Source organism: Lonchura striata, chromosome 15 (assembly GCF_050655825.1).
Source record: "Lonchura striata isolate lonStrDom1 chromosome 15, ASM5065582v1, whole genome shotgun sequence".
Classification (NCBI taxonomy): domain Eukaryota; kingdom Metazoa; phylum Chordata; class Aves; order Passeriformes; family Estrildidae; genus Lonchura; species Lonchura striata.
Window position 1 is genome coordinate 6268354 of NC_140717.1, and position 18547 is coordinate 6286900.

The 18547-nt window shown below is 47.9% G+C and overlaps 4 protein-coding genes across 9 annotated transcripts; 1 reads left to right on the forward strand and 3 right to left on the reverse strand.

Annotated features, from left to right (window-relative positions):
* Positions 1–112: 112 nt before the first annotated feature.
* LOC110481313 (dynein light chain 1, cytoplasmic) lies at positions 113–3244 on the reverse strand. 2 transcript variants are annotated; one of them, XM_021549854.3, is made up of 3 exons: positions 3153–3244; positions 2480–2617; positions 113–720 (listed from the first exon to the last, which is right to left on the reverse strand). In XM_021549854.3, the coding sequence occupies exons 2-3, from the start codon at positions 2609–2611 to the stop codon at positions 583–585; spliced, it is 270 nt and encodes an 89-aa protein (XP_021405529.1). In that variant the 5' UTR covers positions 2612–2617; positions 3153–3244; the 3' UTR covers positions 113–582. The 2 variants fall into 2 exon arrangements, with proteins under 2 accessions (XP_021405529.1, XP_021405531.1); XM_021549856.4 differs by having other exon boundaries at positions 2480–2620.
* A 2651-nt stretch (positions 3245–5895) lies between these two features.
* COQ5 (coenzyme Q5, methyltransferase) lies at positions 5896–10846 on the forward strand. The gene is made up of 7 exons (XM_021549993.3): positions 5896–6057; positions 6431–6580; positions 7063–7287; positions 8007–8113; positions 9720–9808; positions 10015–10126; positions 10243–10846. Exons 1-7 carry the CDS (start codon positions 5907–5909, stop codon positions 10342–10344), a joined length of 936 nt encoding a protein of 311 aa, XP_021405668.1. The 5' UTR covers positions 5896–5906; the 3' UTR covers positions 10345–10846.
* Positions 10847–10964: 118 nt separating this feature from the next.
* On the reverse strand, positions 10965–12994 carry LOC110481310 (dynein light chain 1, cytoplasmic). 4 transcript variants are annotated; one of them, XM_021549849.3, is made up of 3 exons: positions 12929–12994; positions 12407–12544; positions 10965–11347 (listed from the first exon to the last, which is right to left on the reverse strand). In XM_021549849.3, exons 2-3 carry the CDS (start codon positions 12536–12538, stop codon positions 11210–11212), a joined length of 270 nt encoding a protein of 89 aa, XP_021405524.1. In that variant the 5' UTR covers positions 12539–12544; positions 12929–12994; the 3' UTR covers positions 10965–11209. The 4 variants fall into 4 exon arrangements, with proteins under 4 accessions (XP_021405524.1, XP_021405525.1, XP_085448775.1 ...); XM_021549850.4 differs by having other exon boundaries at positions 12407–12547; XM_085592649.1 differs by having other exon boundaries at positions 12878–12994.
* Positions 12995–16324: 3330 nt separating this feature from the next.
* Positions 16325–18531, reverse strand: GATC (glutamyl-tRNA amidotransferase subunit C). 2 transcript variants are annotated; one of them, XM_085592647.1, is made up of 4 exons: positions 18328–18531; positions 18020–18183; positions 17158–17261; positions 16325–16778 (listed from the first exon to the last, which is right to left on the reverse strand). In XM_085592647.1, exons 1-4 carry the CDS (start codon positions 18514–18516, stop codon positions 16720–16722), a joined length of 516 nt encoding a protein of 171 aa, XP_085448773.1. In that variant the 5' UTR covers positions 18517–18531; the 3' UTR covers positions 16325–16719. The 2 variants fall into 2 exon arrangements, with proteins under 2 accessions (XP_085448773.1, XP_021405481.3); XM_021549806.3 differs by having other exon boundaries at positions 18020–18186.
* Between the last annotated feature and the right edge of the window lie 16 nt (positions 18532–18547).

Consider the following 18547-nt stretch of genomic DNA (forward strand, 5'->3'; position numbering starts at 1 on the left):
CCCACACAGAGCCCCACACACCCCCCTCAGGCAGCACTCCCCATAGCTCACCCCGACCCAGCCATCCACCATCACCACAACATTACAAATCAGCCAGAAATAACAACCTGGCTGGGGCAGAACTTGGCTTTAATTCTCCAGTACACTTCTCCAGAGACAGCAGAAAAAAGAAACAGCTCAGGTTTTGGGATAGCACATCCAGCAAAACAAGAGGGGGAAAATTATTTTATAAAAGTAAAATGAAAATAATAAAAGAAGTCAGGAACATGAAGAGCTAAACACTAGTACTTGCATAGCACTAGCAGTAATTGGGAAATACAGTAGATGGCTGTAAAACTTGCAAAAGCAAAACTGCTCCAACAGCTCTAGTAGCAAACGAGGAGCTTTCTGGAAAAAAATAAATACAAGGAAGACTTTTTTGGTACTTTTCCTTTTTATATCCACGATGTAATGTCATCTGTTACAACATAATCCCTGTCACTCCAATCCCTTGCAGATCAAGGCCTGTGTCCTCAGGAAGGCTGCAGTAACTAGTCAGAGAGTCCTGTAACTGGATGCAAGTTTCAGTAACAGTCCATGGTTCTAGCCAGACTTGAAAAGAAGAATAGCAACTTGGCCGAGGTAGAAGTAGATGAAGTGCTTGGTCTCGTGAGTCACGTAGCTGCCAAAATTCCTTCCCACGATGCAGTGCCAAGTGGGATTGTATTTCTTGTCAAACTCCTGCAAAACAGATCACTACGAATTAAAAACTCTTCTAATAGGTATTTACCTTCTGAGCAAGGCAATCAGAGGAAGAACAGATGCTCTTAAGTACTAGGATTATTTAATTTACATCTTATTGTTCACCTGCTGCTTAGTCAGACACACAAAAACCCCACCGCACTTCCTAACTGTAGTAAGTTTAAAACTACTTCTGTTGAAGGAAACTTGTCTTCTCTTCCTCCATAATTCATAACATGATTCAATCTACAATTCCCAAGTAAAAGATTTACCATTACTTTTGTACCCACAGAGACAAAGCCATAATTTAGACTTCACTGTTTATCAGCAGCACAGCTGATATCTTCTGCCACGTGCTCTGTAACAAGTATGATAAATCTAAGCAGTTGTGTTTTACATATTTTTCAAATAAATCCTCTATCAAGTCCCAGTAGCTGCAACAAAGAATATCTGAAAAATACTAAACTCTCTTTTCAACTTTCATAGATACTTTCTGTGTCAGGACTAAAAAAGCCTTTCAGTACTCTGGTGATAGCAAACAAGTATTTCTTTAGCAGAAGCAATCATTCTGCATGGATTAATTATTTCTCATATTAGAGAAGCTTCTCCACCCCAAGTATCCCAAATTTTAAAGTTACCCCCACCCCAGGTATCCTGGAGCAGAGCTCCAGGCTTTCAGTGGTACAGCAGCAGAACAGATCCTGCTGGGTGCCTTCAGAAGGACCCCGAACCAAGAAACTGCCAAGCAATCACACCTCCTCAGCCTCAGCTCCCCACCTTTTACAGTTCTGACTAATAACAGCACTAGAAGCTAGGGGACTTCTTGTTCTTTATTGGGTTTTTTCAATGTCTCAGGACAGTCATTTTATCTCCCATGTTGTGATTTCTGCTGACAGTTAAAACTTCCTATTTTCCAGCTTGAACCAGCTCTTGAGGCCCTCTTTCACAGTGTTAGGTAAAAGTTAACATATCTATGTGAAAATTCACATCTTGTAGCCTGAACCTTTATCAAACTCAGCTCCTAATGCCAAGCAGTTAACTCCAGACAGTTTCAGTCCAATCAGCCTTAACATTTCAACAGCTCTTCCACTCAGATCACTAACTCCTACTGACGCACTTTGATTTCTCTGTTCTCCTGAGCTGACGAAGCAGGAAATAAAATCTGAACTAGATCTTTCTCATGTATTGTTAATTCTACATAAAGGATGACACAGATATTGCAAACAACAGATAACCAGTGCTACCAGGATATATTTCTTTTTGGTTTATATCACTATGTAAGGAGAGGTGTAATTACAGAGAATTGCAGAAAACTACTTTTCCCCTGCTATTTTTGATCCAGCTGGCAAGAACTGTAAAGAGATCCTTAAGATTAAATACAAATAAAACCAAGAATAACAAGCTATCTCTCAGAGGAAAACCAAAGAAGAGCTCAATAGAGTCCCTGTGTTTTGTACCAGCTCATCAGTCACAGGGACAGTCAGGTGCCACTCTATCCTCACGTGGACAACAGACAGTAGCAAAAAAGGCCATAAGCAGAAAGTACTGCAAGAAAAAAGCAGCACCTAGAAAGGGACATGTAAAGGGGTAAAGGGTGGGTAAAGGAACACATGGACATCAGCCTAAAGAGAAAGTCCAACTTGATTATCTAGCGTCTCTAGAACTTGTTTTACTAGCACGACTTGCCTAGCAGCATTCTGCCCATTTGATTTTTCATGTGCATAGAGATATCATGAGCACATAACAAGCCAACATCTACCTTCTTTATGTGAGCAGCGATGTCCTTCTCAATGTTGTATTTCTCCAAGGCTTGAGTTGCACATTCCACAGCATCTTGCTGCATCTCTTCTGACATGTCCGCATTTTTGATCACTGCCTTTCGATCACTCATGATTGCCTGCTTGGAGGAGAAAAAAAGAAGGAAATTCAAAGTTGCAGAAGCACCTGCCAGAACCACCTGCTGCCAAGCTGCCCCACCGGTATCGCCGCGGTGCCCCCGCCCTGGCTGGGCGTGCCAAACGCCGCTCCCGTCGGGCAGCCGCGCTCCGGCCGGGAGCCGCGCTCGCACCGCCGCCCTCCCGGCCCGCCCCGGCCCCGCTCCGGCCGGGAGCCGCGCTCGCACCGCCGCCCTCCCGGCCCGCCCCGGCCCCGCTCCGGCCCGGGAGCCCCGCGAGAGCGCGGCCGCTGCACCGCCCGGCCCGGCGGCCCCCGCGGGAGGCGAAGAAAGCCCGGCACGCGCGGCAAGGGCTCGGAGCCCGCGTGGCTCCAGCGTGCCGCCGGCAGCCGCCGGGGATGCGGGAAAACCGGAGGCGGCGGCCGGGGAAGAGCCCAGGCACGGGGGCTGCCCACCCCCAGACTTCCCGAGCCGGACCCGGCCCCTCTCGGGAGCTTCTCCTGCTCAATGCTCGAGGCCGGCAGCTCCTCGCCCTCACCGTCGAGCGGGCGGTGCGGATGCAGAGCCGGTGGCGGTGCGGTTCGGCGCTCCGGTCCGTGCACGCACTCAGCTCCGCCGCCGCGGCTGTTTAACCGACCCGCGCGCGCCGCCGGCGCCTCCGAGCGCCCCCAGCCCCGCCCCCTCAGCGCCGGCCGCCAGCCATTGGTCACCGCTACCATCACCCCGAGATCTTATTGGCCCCGGTCCGGCGCTCTTGCAGGGTTTTGCCGCAGCAATTTCTTTCAGCCCGGCATGCCTTGCGGCCGTTCCCATGGCGACCGGCGGCCGCGGGGACGCGCGGCGGGCTCGGCCTTGGGGCGGCCCCGGGGCCCCGCCGAGCAGCGCGGGCCGGGCCGCGGCTGCTGCCGCTCCGGCCGTGCGCAGCCCTTCCCCATCGCTTTGTGCTTTGCCTCACGGCTGAGCTGCTTGAACGCAGGAAGGAAGACGGGGAGGGAATAACCCCGAGCACCGGTACAGGTTGGGGTCTGACCGGCTGGAAAGCGGCTCTGCGGACATGGAGCGTGGGGTCCTCGTGGGCAACAGACTGTCCCTGAGCCAGCGGTGTGCCTTGCGGGCCAAGAAAGCCAGTGGGATCCTGGGCAGCATTAGGGAGAGCACTGCCAGCAGGTCAGGGAGGTGATCCTGCCCCTCTGCTCAGCCCTGGTGAGGCACATCTGCAGTGCTTTGCCCAGTTTTGTGCTCCTGGGACAAGAGAGACATGGAGCTCCTGGAGCGGGTCCAGTGGAAGGCAGCACGGATGAATAAGGGACCAGAGTATCTCTCCTATGAGGGAAGGCTGAGGAAGCTGGGCCTGTTCAGCCTCAAGAAAAGACGGCTGGCAGGGGACCTCATTAATGTGTATAAATATCTGAAGGGTAGGTGTCAGAGAATGGACCAGGGTCTTCTCAGCTGATAAATAGGACAAGAGGCAGACAACAGGCAGAAACTGATGCACAGGAAGTTCCACCTGAGCAAGAAGAAGAATTTCTTCACTGTGCAGGTGACTGTGCACTGGAGCAGGTTGCCCAGAGAGATTGTAATCTCCCTCAGTGAAGTTATTCCAGAACCATTTGGACACAATCCTGTGCCATGTGCTCTGGGATGACCCTGCTGAAGCAAGAAGGTTGGACCATATGACCCACAGTGGTCCCTTCCAGCTTGACCCATTCTGTGACTTTGAATGCAGCTGGTCACTGGTGTCCGTGCAGTGTCCGTGCCTACAGCATGAGAGGGACTCTCCCAGTCACTGCTCTGGTACAGAAAGATCATCCGTCACTACAGCCCAGGCTGAGAAAAATACCCAACAAAACCAAATATGATGCTTTGGAAGGCATCCTACTGCAAGGAACATAGAGTTTAAAAAATATTATATGAGGAAAATTGGAGAAAATCGAGGTGTGGTCTGATGATGGTGCTAAAAGTCCCAATATAGCAGGAAGGTCCTGGGTGAGGGAGCCCAGCTCATGCCCTGGGAATGCAGTCCCTGGGCTGATTTTAATAGCATGATGTCATCTCTCCTGAGAATGGGTTAAGTAACTTCTTTGTATCTACAAAGCTGGCAGAACTCCTGGATGATTCAAACAATGTGATAAGCAGAGCAGGTTTTGGAAAAAAAAAAAAAAAAAAAAAAAAAAAAAAAAAAAAAGGTTTTGTGTCCTAATGCTCCTGACTGGAATCAAGGCATCTTTCACTCCTCTTGCAATTCATCAGAACCCACAAACCCTCCCTCCTGTTCCCCACGAGGCTTAAGTGAAGGAAACTACAGAATTAGAAATCTAGAGAAAACTAAATAAAATAAAGTTGAAGAAAACCATTTGCAAAATTACTCAAGTACCCCGTGAGGGCTGTGTTGGGTTTGGAGTTTTGGGGGTGTTTTTGCCCCGTCACGTTTGCCCTCGCAGCACAGGTTTCGTCGCACCGCGGAGCGGCGGTGGCACCGGGGGCCAGGGGGTTCGGTGACCGTGTCCGGCAGAGGCGGCGGCCCCTTGGGCTGCGGAGAACGCGCTGCTCCCGGTCCGCCCCGGTAGCGGCAGCCCCGGTGAGCGCGGTCCCGCCCCGGTGAGCGCGGTCCCGTCCCGGTGAGCGCGGTTCCCGCTCCGGTGAGCGCGGTTCCCGCCCCGGTGAGCGCGGTTCCGCCCCGGTGAGCGCGGTCCCGTCCGGCGGCGGCAGCCCCGGTGAGCGCGGTCCCGCTCCGGTGAGCGCGGTTCCCGCCCCGGTGACAGCAGCCCCGGTGAGCGCGGTCCCGCCCCGGTGAGCGCGGTCCCGTCCCGGCGGAGCGCGGTCCCGCCCCGGTGAGCGCAGTCCCGTCCCGGCGGTTCCCGCCCCGGTGAGCGCGATCCCGCCCCGGTGAGCGCGATCCCGCCCCGGTGAGCGCGGTTCCCGCCCCGGTGAGCGCGGTCCCGCCCCGGTGAGCGCGGTTCCCGCCCCGGTGAGCGCGGTCCCGCCCCGGTGAGCGCGGTCCCGCCCCGGTGAGCACGGTCCCGCCCCGGTGGCAGCAGCCCCGGTGAGCGCGGTCCCGCCCCGGTGGCGGCAGCCCCGGTGAGCGCGGTCCCGCCCCGGTGAGCGCGGTCCCGTCCCGGTGGCAGCAGCCCCGGTGAGCGCGGTCCCGCCCCGGTGAGCGCGGTCCCGCCCCGGTGGCAGCAGCCCCGGTGAGCGCGGTCCCGCCCCGGTGAGCGCGGTCCTGTCCGGCGGCGGCAGGCTCCGCGCAGCGCCGCCCCGCGCCGGCGGAGCGCCCGCCCGGCGCAGCCCGAAGATGGCGGCGGCGCTGTGGCGGTGCCGCCGCCGCTGCCGGGCGCTGCTCTCCCGGGCCGCCGGCGCTCTGCGGGCGCGCCGCGGCCTGGCCGCGGGGCCGGAGATGCACTTCGGCTTCCAGACCGTCACGGAGGAGGAGAGGAGGGAGAAAAGTGAGGGCGGCGGCGGCGGCGGGAGAGGGCGGGCCGGGCCCGGAGCCGAGCTGCGCTCCCGGGCAGCCGGGATCGTTCTCCAGAGTGCCGGGGACGTGTTTGGGCCCTTGTCTGAGGCGTTACCGGGAGTCCCGGTGAATAATATCGCTGCTACTTCCCTCATCTCGGGAAGGCTGCGTTTCTCCAGAGACCTTTGTCAGGCAAGAGGCTTCAGTACATTCAATTTTGTTTTGTTTTGTAAAGAGTTTTCTTGTGGTATTTTTCAGCTCCACATAGTGCACAGATCTCCACAGGGCAATAAAGGACACGTTTCACTTAGACATAAGCATTTTTATGTAAATTGCATTTCATGCCCATTGTCCTTTCTTTGCAGTTTATCAGGTCTTTGAAAATGTGGCCACAAAATACGATGTAATGAATGATTCAATGACTCTGGGAATTCATCGGGTGTGGAAGGATATCCTCCTGCATAAAATGAACCCTTGCCCAGGAACACTCCTCCTTGATGTTGCGGGGGGAACAGGTAAATAATTTTGTTGAGTTACATGTGACAATGCCACACTGTTTTTCAGCTGTTGGAGTCTGTTCAGAATTACATTTCCTGCTGAGATTTTTTTTCTTGCCCTTAGCTCCCTGTCTTTAAAACTAGTGAAGCATCTACTTGACTTTCCCAGAGAAGGGTTGAAAACTGATATCTTTGTGTTTTGTACTATCTTGCTTTAAGGGTCTGAAAGTGTTGTAGTCCTGCCACGATATGTTATGGGAAACTGTTAATTTGTAGAATGTCATGGACTCTTTGATTTTAATAAGTTCTCTTTTTGTCTATATACATGTACACACACTCTCTTTATGTGTGTATTACAATATGTTTGAGGGAATGTTTTTATAAATATATATGACTAAAAAGAAATAGTAAGTCAGTTGGATGTTCAAGGCCTTATGTTTCAACTTCCTGGAGTCAGAAAACATTCCAAAATGTGTATCTTTCCTTTGAAACAACTGCAGGTGACATTGCCTTTCGATTCATTAATTATGTTCGCTCTGCACGACAACGCCAGCTCCAGAGGAAGCTCAAGCACCATCAGAATTTGTCATGGCAGGAAATTTTTGAGAGTTACCAGAAAGACAAATTTAACTCACTAGGGGATTCCCAAGTGGTGGTCTGTGACATCAACAGAGAAATGTTAAAAGTTGGGAAGCAGAAAGCACAGCACCTTGGCTACTCTGAAGGTAAATAAATGCATTGTACTGTGGCAGTAACATTCCTGATAGCAAGAAATTGTAAGGGGCAGAGATTCTTTTGCTGTTTCCCTGTGTGCATTCAAGAAGAGTGGGAGCTGTGCATGGGGAAAAGGAACATGAGTTGCACAGTGACTGATTGTGCATTTTGTCTGCTTGCCAATAATGTGGACATGCATGCTCCACAGATAGACATGGTCTTGATCCTTTGGGGACTAGGAAGCAACACAGCTGCAACTGCATCACATACTGATAGTCCTGATGGAGGGAGTGTGGCTTTTCATGTTCCTCAACCTGTGGGAGCTTTCTAGCAAAATGTGTTAAGTGTTTTGGCCATTTTGCATGGCAAGATGTTAGTAATTGTCTATAGCTACACTTTAAGCAGAGATTCTCTTTTTACAACTTTGCCACAAACAAATGGCAGCCAACAGTGCTTTCCACTATGATGCAAGTTTTGGGTAAAATCTTTGTGGCGTATACACACTGCGTGTATGTGCAGAACATTGTTTTGGCTGATCTGCAAAATGAACTACTCTGTCTTGAAAGATTCATGAGTAGAGGCCAAGGTGTCTTTCCTCTAACAAAACTGCAAAATCGAAATATTTGTTTTCAATATGACTTTAAAAATAATCAATTCCTTCTAGAATGGGTAAGTTCTAGCCTTTCTGGAGCAGTCTGAGCTCAGTTCAATTACTTGTCTTTCACTACAGGCTTGTCCTGGGTACTTGGGAATGCTGAAGAGTTGCCCTTTGATGATGATAAATTTGATGTTTACACAATTGCCTTTGGAATCCGAAATGTAACTCGTATTGATTTGGTAAGTTTCTATAGTATATCCTGATGTGGTGTCCTTATGATCTTTTGTTCTACAAAGGAAGCAAAGTAGGAACTCCTTTGGATAAAGGAAGATCTTAGTCTACTCCTGAAACATTTAAAATAAGTGGCATGTAGTATGCAACTTGTGTGAGTAGAAAATGCAATTAAGTGCCCCACCTTTGTCATAAAAAGATAGATTTATACCAGTTGCACCCAATCCTTCCAGCTTTGCAAGCCACACAGTGTCTTCTTAAGGCAAAGTGCTGCATGCTACAGTCATTCCCCACCTTCTCCTGACCTATGGAATGGATGGACCTACACGTGCACATGGCAGTCAGTCTGCATGTCTCAAATCTTCCTGCAGCACCTGATCTGTAGCCCACCAACAGTGGGGCCAATGCTTCCTGTCCCCTTCTGTTTCCCTGCCTGAGCCAACAGAGCTGCCAGAGCAGAGTGGGAAGGAGGCTGCTGCCCCCACTGCTGTTGAACCAGCCTGTTCAGCCCACTTCTGCTCAGTGTCTTTACACTGGCTGCTGGCAGAGCTCCCTGTAGAGAACAAGTACGATTTTAATGAGGATAAGTAGTACTCTTTGTTCTGAACTATCTCTGTCCTTTGAGAAGGACTGGCTGTTGTGGGGGTGACACCTGTCTGGATGCACTAATTGTCTGTTTTGGAGGAGTATGTTACAACCTTGGCAGAGCTCCTGTGGAAGGTGAAGCATTTGCATCCAAACCACCTTGAACCATATGCCTTTGAACAAAATGTGCATGTGGCTTTTCCTGGTGCTTTGTGTGCACCCTTCCAAAGCACAGGCTCTCTGCCTTCATGCATACAGCAGTCTGGTAGCAGAGCTCCCTGGAGACCTGATACAAAACACACCCAAGCTGCCAACTCTTTTGCAGAGCTCCTCCGTAGTGTTGATATTTTATCCCATAGGAACAGGACGGTTGAAGTCAAGCAGATGTACAACCTTCAGAGGTTCTGGAATACAACTCTGCTCTTGTATGAAAGAACAGTTTTAAACAGGATTTTGTCTAGATTCTTATTAGGTATTCTATTTTGATGCAGGATGGAATTTTCAAAGTAGCCAAAGATTTTTCTTCTCTTTCTTTCCTTCCTGTTCTTACACATTGCTCATCTGAAGCCCGGTATCATTCCTTCTTTGAACCTTTGGGTGTGCCTCACAGTAAAATCTTTTGAATGAAAAAAAGAGATCGTGCCTGTTTTTGATTTTCAGTTTCTTGTAGCTGAGTCACCTTCTCCCTTTTGTGTTTGGTCTGTAATTATAAGAGCTCTGCCAACAAACTTTCATCAACTGTGAGTAGGGAAAGAAAATTGCAAACCTGACATCACAGTTTTGACACAAAGCCTTGTAAAAACCTATTTATGTAACAGCAAGAGTATTTGTGCTTTGGGTTTGTGGCACATTTGGGGCTTTTTTTATACTTGTCTTGGGATGCTTCTCTACAGTAAATATTGCAGATTGCCAGTCAGGATACTCTTAATTTTCCTCAGTTCATCAGAGTTGCATGATAATAGCACATGACATGATAATAGGCAGGTGCTGTTCTACAGAAGCAAACTTATTACATCTGCTTTGTCTCAGGCACTTGAAGAGGCCTATCGAGTGCTGAAACCAGGAGGAAGATTTCTCTGCCTTGAATTTAGTCATGTCAGCAACCCTCTTCTTTCCAGGTAGGAGCGTGGTGATGCTTTATGCCAGGTCACAGGGCTCTCTTGTTTGTACTCAGAATAAAAGGTGGAGACACTTTGAGACCACATCTTGGTGCACCTTTAAACTCAGCTACACTCTGCATATCCTAGTGGCACAGAGACCAGCTCGTGTTGGAGAGGGATTAAATTTGTTTCTATTAATCTGTATTTACCATCTCTCTGTGCAGGCTCTATGATCTCTACAGTTTCCAGGTTATCCCTGTTCTGGGTGAGGTTATTGCTGGTGACTGGAAATCTTACCAGTATCTTGTGGAGAGCATCCGACAGTTCCCCCCTCAGGTAAGGCAGGATTTCCCCAAATTCACTAACACACAAAACACAATTCCAGCATAATCCTGTGAGCAGCTGGCTTATGGACCTTCAGGTTGTTAATACTTATGGCACTTATTTTTCAGGAGGAGCTGAAGGCAATGATAGAAGATGCAGGCTTTTTCAAAGTGGATTATGAGAATTTGAACTTTGGCATTGTTGCCATTCACTCAGGTTTCAAACTGTGAGTCTGGGTAGCAAAACACCAAAACTATCATTTTCATGAGGGATATAAAAGCTGTGGAATTTTAACGGTATCAAAAGGAGTTGTGCAGCAGATACTTGCTCAGCAGCTGGACTCTGAACACAAGTTACCTCTCCCCACCAAGAAACCTGTGCAGTGACTCCAGTGGTGTTTCTTACACTTCCATTTCCCTTCAAGTGCAATGTGAAGGATGTGGCCAAAACTGAGCCATGCTGACAAGCGAAGCACATTGGCAGTGGGTATGGATAAAGAAAGAGACTGATTAGTCTCCAAATAAGATGCCTTTTTTTTTTTTACTAAGTTTTAAAGGAGGATATTATACTTGTGAGAAGTAACTTGGATTTATGAAGTAACTATGGACTTTTATGAAGCTGTTATTATCTTTGTCATATGGAGTTTAAGGATTTTTTCCCATTACTCCTTTCAAAGGCAAATGGAAGGCTTATGAAATAAAAGGGCTCTGCATCAACTTTTTTCTACCTAAATCAGTCTTGTAAGAAGGTTTCTTAAGAAAGGATGGATTTGGGGTGTGGGAATAGAGGTGGGGATGTTCATCCTTCATTCACATGGCAAAAAAAAGGGTCATTCAAGAGGGCAAAGGGATAAACTTGTTCCAACGGTTTTATTAGCAAAGAAGCCATCTTTTGAAAGAAAATAAATACAAGGAAGACATTTTTGCTTTTCTATATAGCCACAATGAAAATACCAGCCGCTACAGCAAAATCCCTGACCATTAACAATACAACAAAAGACCTGAAGATCAAGATGTGTTTCCCCAGGAAGGCTGAAGGTGGGAATCAGTGTGCAGTCCTGTACCCAGGTGCAAGTTTCAGTAACAGTCCATGGTTCTAGCCAGACTTGAAAAGAAGAATAGCGACTTGGCCGAGGTAGAAGTAGATGAAGTGCTTGGTCTCGTGAGTCACGTAGCTGCCAAAATTCCTTCCCACGATGCAGTGCCACGTGGGATTGTATTTCTTGTCAAATTCCTACAGAATAGAGATTTAGAAAGTCAGCATTTTCATGGTAATTATACTAATATTGTCTAACAGTTGGGGAGGTTTTTTTGGCAGTGATTTGTCACTTGATTACAAGTATCACTTTTAAGGATTAAGGAGCAGCATATGCTCTTAAGCACAAGGATCATCTGTCACTTTATAACTCATCTGCTGCTTAGTCATACAAAAAAAACCAAAACAAAGTGCTTCCAAGCAGAGCAGGAATAAGCTTAAAACATATGTTTGGGGAGGTAACTTTTCCCCTGCAGTCATGTCATGATCTTAAACCATAACTTCTAAGAATTTGCATGTTCTGAATCTCCAATGAAACTGGTATTTTGCCTTCATTAGCTGTTTTTTGCAATAAGGATGCTGAAAGGACACTTGATGGAAAATTCTCTGCCATATCCCTGACACCTGGTCATGAGATGATGATGTGACATGCTGCTGTCATAAGCCTGCTACAAATAAACTGTGTACAGATCTACAGTGAGCAAACCTGTGCAGTCAGTGAATTTATACTGCAGTACCTAACAGCTGTCAGCTGAAGAGATTTTTCTGAGGACATGGAAACTTCTGTTCTGCTCAACCAAACTCTTCAGCTCCCTACAGCTCAGTCAGGCTCCCAGTAGGAGTCAAGAGAGAAAATGTGAGAAACTGTAAGCTATGAACCATCTGTTCAGCATTAGCATGAACAGCTTGTCTTACATGTGGTGGGAAAGGCAAAAAACCAAACCCACTTATTACATGGTCAGCAAACCACCACTCTTTAAATAGGCTGCACAGAGCCCATGTCTTGTACCAGCTCATCAGTCACAGGGACAGTCAGCTGCCACTCTGCTCAGCTGGACAATGGCAGAAAAGGTGTAAGGCAGTACAAGAGAAAAGCAGAAGTACCTAGAAAGGTCCACATAAAGGGTGGGGAATGGAAAAGAGACAAAGGCTAACTAGTTTATCTGGTGCCTCTAGAACTCGTTTCTCTAGAGCTACTTGCCTAGCAGAGTTCTCCCCGATTGATTTTTCATGAGCACATAACAAGCCAACATCTACCTTCTTTATGTGAGCAGCGATGTCCTTCTCAATGTTGTATTTCTCCAAGGCTTGAGTTGCACACTCCACCGAGTCTTGCTGCATCTCTTCTGACATGTCCGCATTTTTGATCACTGCCTTTCGATCACTCATGATTGCCTGCTTGGAGGAGAAAAAAAGACGGAAATTCAAAGTTGCAGAAGCACCTGCCAGAACCACCTGCTGCCAAGCTGCCCCACCGGTATCGCCGCGGTGCCCCCGCCCTGGCTGGGCGTGCCGAGCCCGGGCACGGCCCGAGCGGCTCGAACGCCGCTCCCGTCGGGCAGCCGCGCTCCGGCCGGGAGCCGCGCTCGCACCGCCGCCCTCCCGGCCCGCCCCCGCGGGAGGCGAAGAAAGCGCGGCTACAGCGTGCTGCCACCCCGGGAAAACCGGAGGCGGCCAGGGAAGAGCCCGTGTGCGGGGGAGCCGCCGGGACACGCGAGGTCCCGGTACCGGGATGGCGGAGCCGCGGAGTCTCCGGAGCCGCCGCGGCCCGTCGCTCACCGTTGGGGCGCTGCAGAGCGGACGGCGCTGCGCTCCGGTCCGTGCGCGCCTCGCAGCGCCTCTGCCCCGCCCCCTGCGCGCGCCCGCCCCCCATTGGCCGCCGGCGCCGCCTCCCGGGCGCCCATTGGCCAGCGCTGCCCCTCCCTGAGCGCCCATTGGCTGCGGCGCGGCGCCCGGCTGGGTTTTACTGCAGCGTTGTCTTGCGGCCCGGGATGCCCCGCGCCGCGTCCGTTCCCATGGCGACCCGTGGGCTGCGGGGGCGTAACGGAGAACCGGGCACGTGTTTTGGGATCGTCACGCGGATTTGGGCTCTGTATGGAAAGCTTCCAGTCCTGACTCTCGTGCTGCTGGTCTGCTGCGCCAGGGGAGGCTTAGGTTGGACATTAGGAGGAATTTATTCACAGAAAGGATGATTAGACATTGGACGGGGCTGCCCAAGGGTGGTGTCACTGTCCCTGTGTTTAAGGAAAGACTGGACATGGCACGAGTGCCGTGGTCTGGTTGACATGGTGGTGTTCAGTCACCGATTGGACTTGAAAATCTCAGTCTTTTCTAATCTAATTCTGTGATTCAGTGTAGCATCATCATCAGGTGATCCTGGGTAAAAAACTTATTCCTTAAAGTATGCTCAGTCTCCAAGGCAGTGTAATGTGTCCCCCAGCTTCTGTAAAACACCTTTCCATAGCTGATATGTGGGCCCCAAAAGCCATTTTATTGCTTGCCCCAGCCTGGATGACATTGATGATGAGTTTAACCAATAAGAGACTTGTTTCTCTTTGGAACAAGCTCTTGTTGGGAATAGTCCTTTCAACAGAATGTGATATTACTAAAAGAATACTGGGATATTATCTGGGACAGCTGTTTCAGTAATATACCCTTTGCTGGGAGTGAAGTCCACCCATGTCAAAGGAAGGAGTTCCATAGCTTGTGAATGGTACTTGATCACCTGTCCTGTTCACTTGTCTGTTTTCAGTTGTGTCTTTTCAAGTCACACTAAATGACCTCTGACAGATATCTCTACTCTGTGTTTACTGGGTATGATCAAGTCAGTTGCAAACTTTGTTCCTTTAGTGAACAAAATCTATTGGATTTTACACCATCTTTTGCAGAGATTTCTGTTTCTGCAACTCTTGCCTTTTTTTTGTTTGTGTTTGGTTTGGGAGTTATTTTGGTGGGTTGGTTTTATTTTGGTTTGGTTTTTTTTTTTTTTTTTTTTTTAATGAAGCAAGATGTTTTGGTAGCACCTCAGTGCTCTGTTTTCTTAGTTTCACTCTCCCTGGGGCACTTTCTGCTTACACTCTTGTCAGCAGATAGAACATTGCTGTTGAGTCTTCCACAGCTGGTGATCTGTTAATAACAGGACACTGAACGAGGTCTACAGCAAACAGCACAGGATTATTTAAAAGAGGTTTTTAAATACTGGTTGGTAAAACTCCCATTTCCTTGTAGAAATTTTAAAAAACCCACCTCAAGAGCAGTCATTCACCTCACTTGAAATGTAAATATTTTGCATCTTCATACAGTGTAGTAACCTGCTCAGTGTCATTCAGAGCAAAAGCAGCATAACTGCAAGCAACTCTTTGCTTTTGCAAACTCTAAAACAACCTCAGAAGAATACACTGCCCCCAGAAATATTGAAACTGCATAATGTAATACTTTTGTCACTCTAGAAAACCTCAGGAATAACTCCTGACTCCCAGGTTTTAGCATTGCAATTAGAGATGCAATTCACAACTTTGCTTGTGTTCTTTTGCTAGAAACATGAAGAAGTTTTGAGTGGTCTTGGGGCCACAGTAAGTAATTAATCTCCAGAACTGTGTTCAGTATCTGCAGCACTCGCAGGAATTCTTTGAGTACTGGACAGTTTTGTGCTGACAGAATGGAACCATTTAACAATCCTCCAAGTGCTTCCACTGAAATTCAGAAACGCCCATGAATCTCTGAGGAGGTGGTTGTGTTTGGTAGCTGCAGGCAAATTTCTCTGCATTTATTAAGAAATGGTTTGCTGAAGGAACAATTGTGATGACGACTGCAGGAAATGTCAGTGTGGGTGAGATGCACTTGTTAATGAGAAACATTAAAGCCTGGGATACATGAGAGTCCTACTTGTTAATCAAGACTATAAAAGTACAGTTTCCCTCGGGACAGAGCTGCAGGGAAAGGCAGAACAAATAAACACAGGAGATGATAGCTGGGGTAGAGGAGTGCTGAAGAAAACTTGGTAATGGATAAGGTATCTCATGAGATTGCTCACCCAGTTTAGGCACTTTTCATGAGATGGGTTTTTACTCTGAGTTGCAGAGGTGGTTTTTTACTCTGTGTTGCACAACCTATCACTGTATTAACAGAGCTTTTTCCTGGGGCTTCTAGTTAATACCAAAACATGAAACAATCATTATTAGCAATAGAACAACTTCCATCTTATTTTTCTTTCCACAAAGGCAAAGTAATCTCCACATTGGAATTTTCTTTGTAAACCTGATAAATATGCAAGGGCTTCCAATCCAGTTTTATATCTACAGTTTTGTGGTGGTGGAAAAATGTCAGCAGCTCTAAGTGAGGTTATCTCCATGGTCTGCAGAGAAACTGGATCCATTTACTGAGTGCTGCAGTGAATGCAGGGGAACCAGCACATGAGGGGTCTCTGTTCCTCTCTCAAAGAGCAGCCAGGGCCCAGTGGGGCTCAGCACCATCCCTTGGGGCTCAGCACCACCAGTGTTAGACCCACTGAGGCACTGATATGCCCTGCCCCACAGGCTGCTCATCTGCCCTCTGTGAGCTTTTCTTTTTGGTGGTTACAGGTGTCTCAGTCAAGGTTGTAATTCCCTTATTTGTGGTGAAGTTGCATCAAACCCCTTCATTAAGGAGATGGGTGTTTTCTACTTGAAATGCAGCTTGGGCTGCAGGGAACAAGCATCAGGCAGTCTGTTCTCACTGGAGTGTGTGGGAGCAGCACTGAACTGGCAGTTTTAAGTTTAGCCTGTGCTGCATTGGGAATGTGGGATCATCTTGTCCAAATTGTTGGTTTAGTTGCTGCCTTTAAATAGTTACTTGATGCTATTTTGGGTTAAAAGCTCCTGCAGCCATTCAGTTCCCTCTCAAATTCCTCTTCCTTTTTTTGTGTAAATAATATTGTCCCTATTCTCTCTGATGGTCAAAGGGAGAAGCCAAAATGGATAGATCAAGGGGGGACTTCTCAAACTGGGAATTACCTGATATTATGATTGTGGTATTAATCATATTGTTTGATAGATATTTGAAATCTTTCCTTGTCATGATTTTTATAAACAGGCTGAGTTTGTATATTTGTTAAACTTCAGCATTTGCAGGGTCTGAATCTTGACAAGTCTGAGGCTAAAGCATAAATACAGTGTTACAGCTTTGCAGAGAATTGGATTAGTGGTGTTAAATACAGGCTTTATTTCAATACCCTTGAAAGAATTCAAGTATCATAGTAATTACATGTTTTATGCATCTATGAGTATATTATGGATGCTTAAACAAAAAATTAGATAATTTCACAATGAAGAGTGGGACAAGGGTTTGCTCTCACCTCCAGACAGCAAATTCCCTTTGCAAATAAAAGCACCAAGATCATCTGCCATGCTGCCATCCAGCTTCAGAGACATTGAATATTTCAGCAGCACTACTAAACTTTTACACTTTCTTTCTTCTGTCTTGCAAGTGCTCTTCTTTTGACCAAAATACATGCGAGGGTGTTTCAGCTGTGACTGCACAAAACTTCACTTTCCCCAAATAAAATACTCAAAGGGTATTTAGGCTCTGGGCTGTCACTTAGAGCCCTGCAGAAAAGTCTCTCGGTCTTCCAGCTTTGGTAAAGGGATGTTACCTGAGAGAAAACAGAAAACAAGTTGTGTGAGACCAGCTGTAAGTTACCTTGTGGGCAGAACACCTTGGCATGGAAGTGTTTCTCCAGTTTACTCCATGAACAGGCTGCCTGAGTACCCTGAGAAAGTCAGGAAATTAAGTCCTGCCTGACTTCCTATAAGGAATTTCTCAACATGTGCAGTAACTTCAGAGTCAGGCCAGCCTCTGTGCTGCTTCTGAACTAATAAACTGCACATTGTTTTACACAGATGGCTACATTCCTTTATTTTAGTGCTCCCCATTATTGACTAGTATTTCTGAAAGTAAATGCAGCTATGGCAGGTTATTTTCTTCAGGTTAATTCAGGTGAGATTAAGAGGTTTTTGTAAGCAAGTCAATACCTGGTGGAGCTACAAAATACTCCTCTACTTTCTCTCTGGCATTTTCCAGCAGTTCTTTGGTGCAGTTGCCTTCTGTCACATCATCTTCTCTGAGATACAAACACCTGAAGGACAAAGATTACTGATTGTTTTTAGGCTGTTCTGTGAATATGAGGTAGGAAGGGTGGCTTATCTCTGAATCTGGTTTTGGTCTCTTAAACACTGAGACAAATACTGGAACATTTTGAAGCACCCAAGAATGGCACTGGCAGGCATTTGGGGAACTATTGTAAATGCAGGTGAACTTAATGGGAAGAAATTATGACTGACTCAATTCAGAAGGCTGAATGATTTCTTTATTATAACTATGTTAAATACATTAATATACTATATAAAAAGGAAGATACTAAAACTATATACTACTTTCTCTAACACAATTCATGACCTTCTTTTGAGGGTCTAGACACAGGTGGGTTGGATTGGCCGTCAGGCTCAAACAATCTCCACCAGAATCCAATCAAGCACTCACTCTAGGTAAACAATTCTCCAAACACATTCCACATAGGAAAAACAAGGAGTAGAAATATAAATTGTTTTCTTTTTCATTTATCTCTGTACACCTCTAGAAAATCCTGAAAAAAAGAAAAATGTACTTACCACAGGGAACAGTGTGACAAGACAGATTAAAGGACTTAAGTTCACCTTTGCTTTACTCACACATAAAAATTACACGTGCCAATGACACCTTTCTCCCACACAGAACCACAGGAAGATGTTTTTGAGCAAAGGGGCTACATGCATGGTGATTCCCAGGGAAAAAAGGTCCCAGAAGCAAACAGTTTGATGCATTAACAGATAAAAAGAGGCTCGTATGATTTAGCACCTGTCCTCCAGCACTGAATCCATCGGTTCCACGCCGTCGGTGTTTACTTCATGGAGCTGATCAGCGAACTGGATCGCTTTGTGCAGCCGCTCCACGCCGTCCGAGTCCCGGAAATCCACCAGGGCCAGCTGCTCCAAGTGGTCCAGCACTTCCACCGACACGTTCTGCTGTACAAAAGCATCAACACGGACAAAAAAAGGTCAAAAATTAACAAGTTTAATAGCGCTACTTCCTTTTAATTAGAAACTTGTTACACGTCAAAAGCGGAGTTCACAGAGAACCCTAAAATCGTTAATGCTGGAAAAGACCTTTAAGGTCAGCAGATCCCGGCCACCGGCAGGGACCCGCTGCTGGCTGTCGCGGCCGGCGCTGGGCGCCGTCGGCGCTGCCCGGAGCGCTCGGTGCGGCGCTGCGCGGAGCGCTCGGAGCGGCGCCGCGCGGCGCGGCCGCGGGCCGGCCCCGGCGCGGAGCCACCGCCCGAGCGGCAGCGCGCGCATCGCGGCCCCGGCGCGGCGTCACCGGTGCACC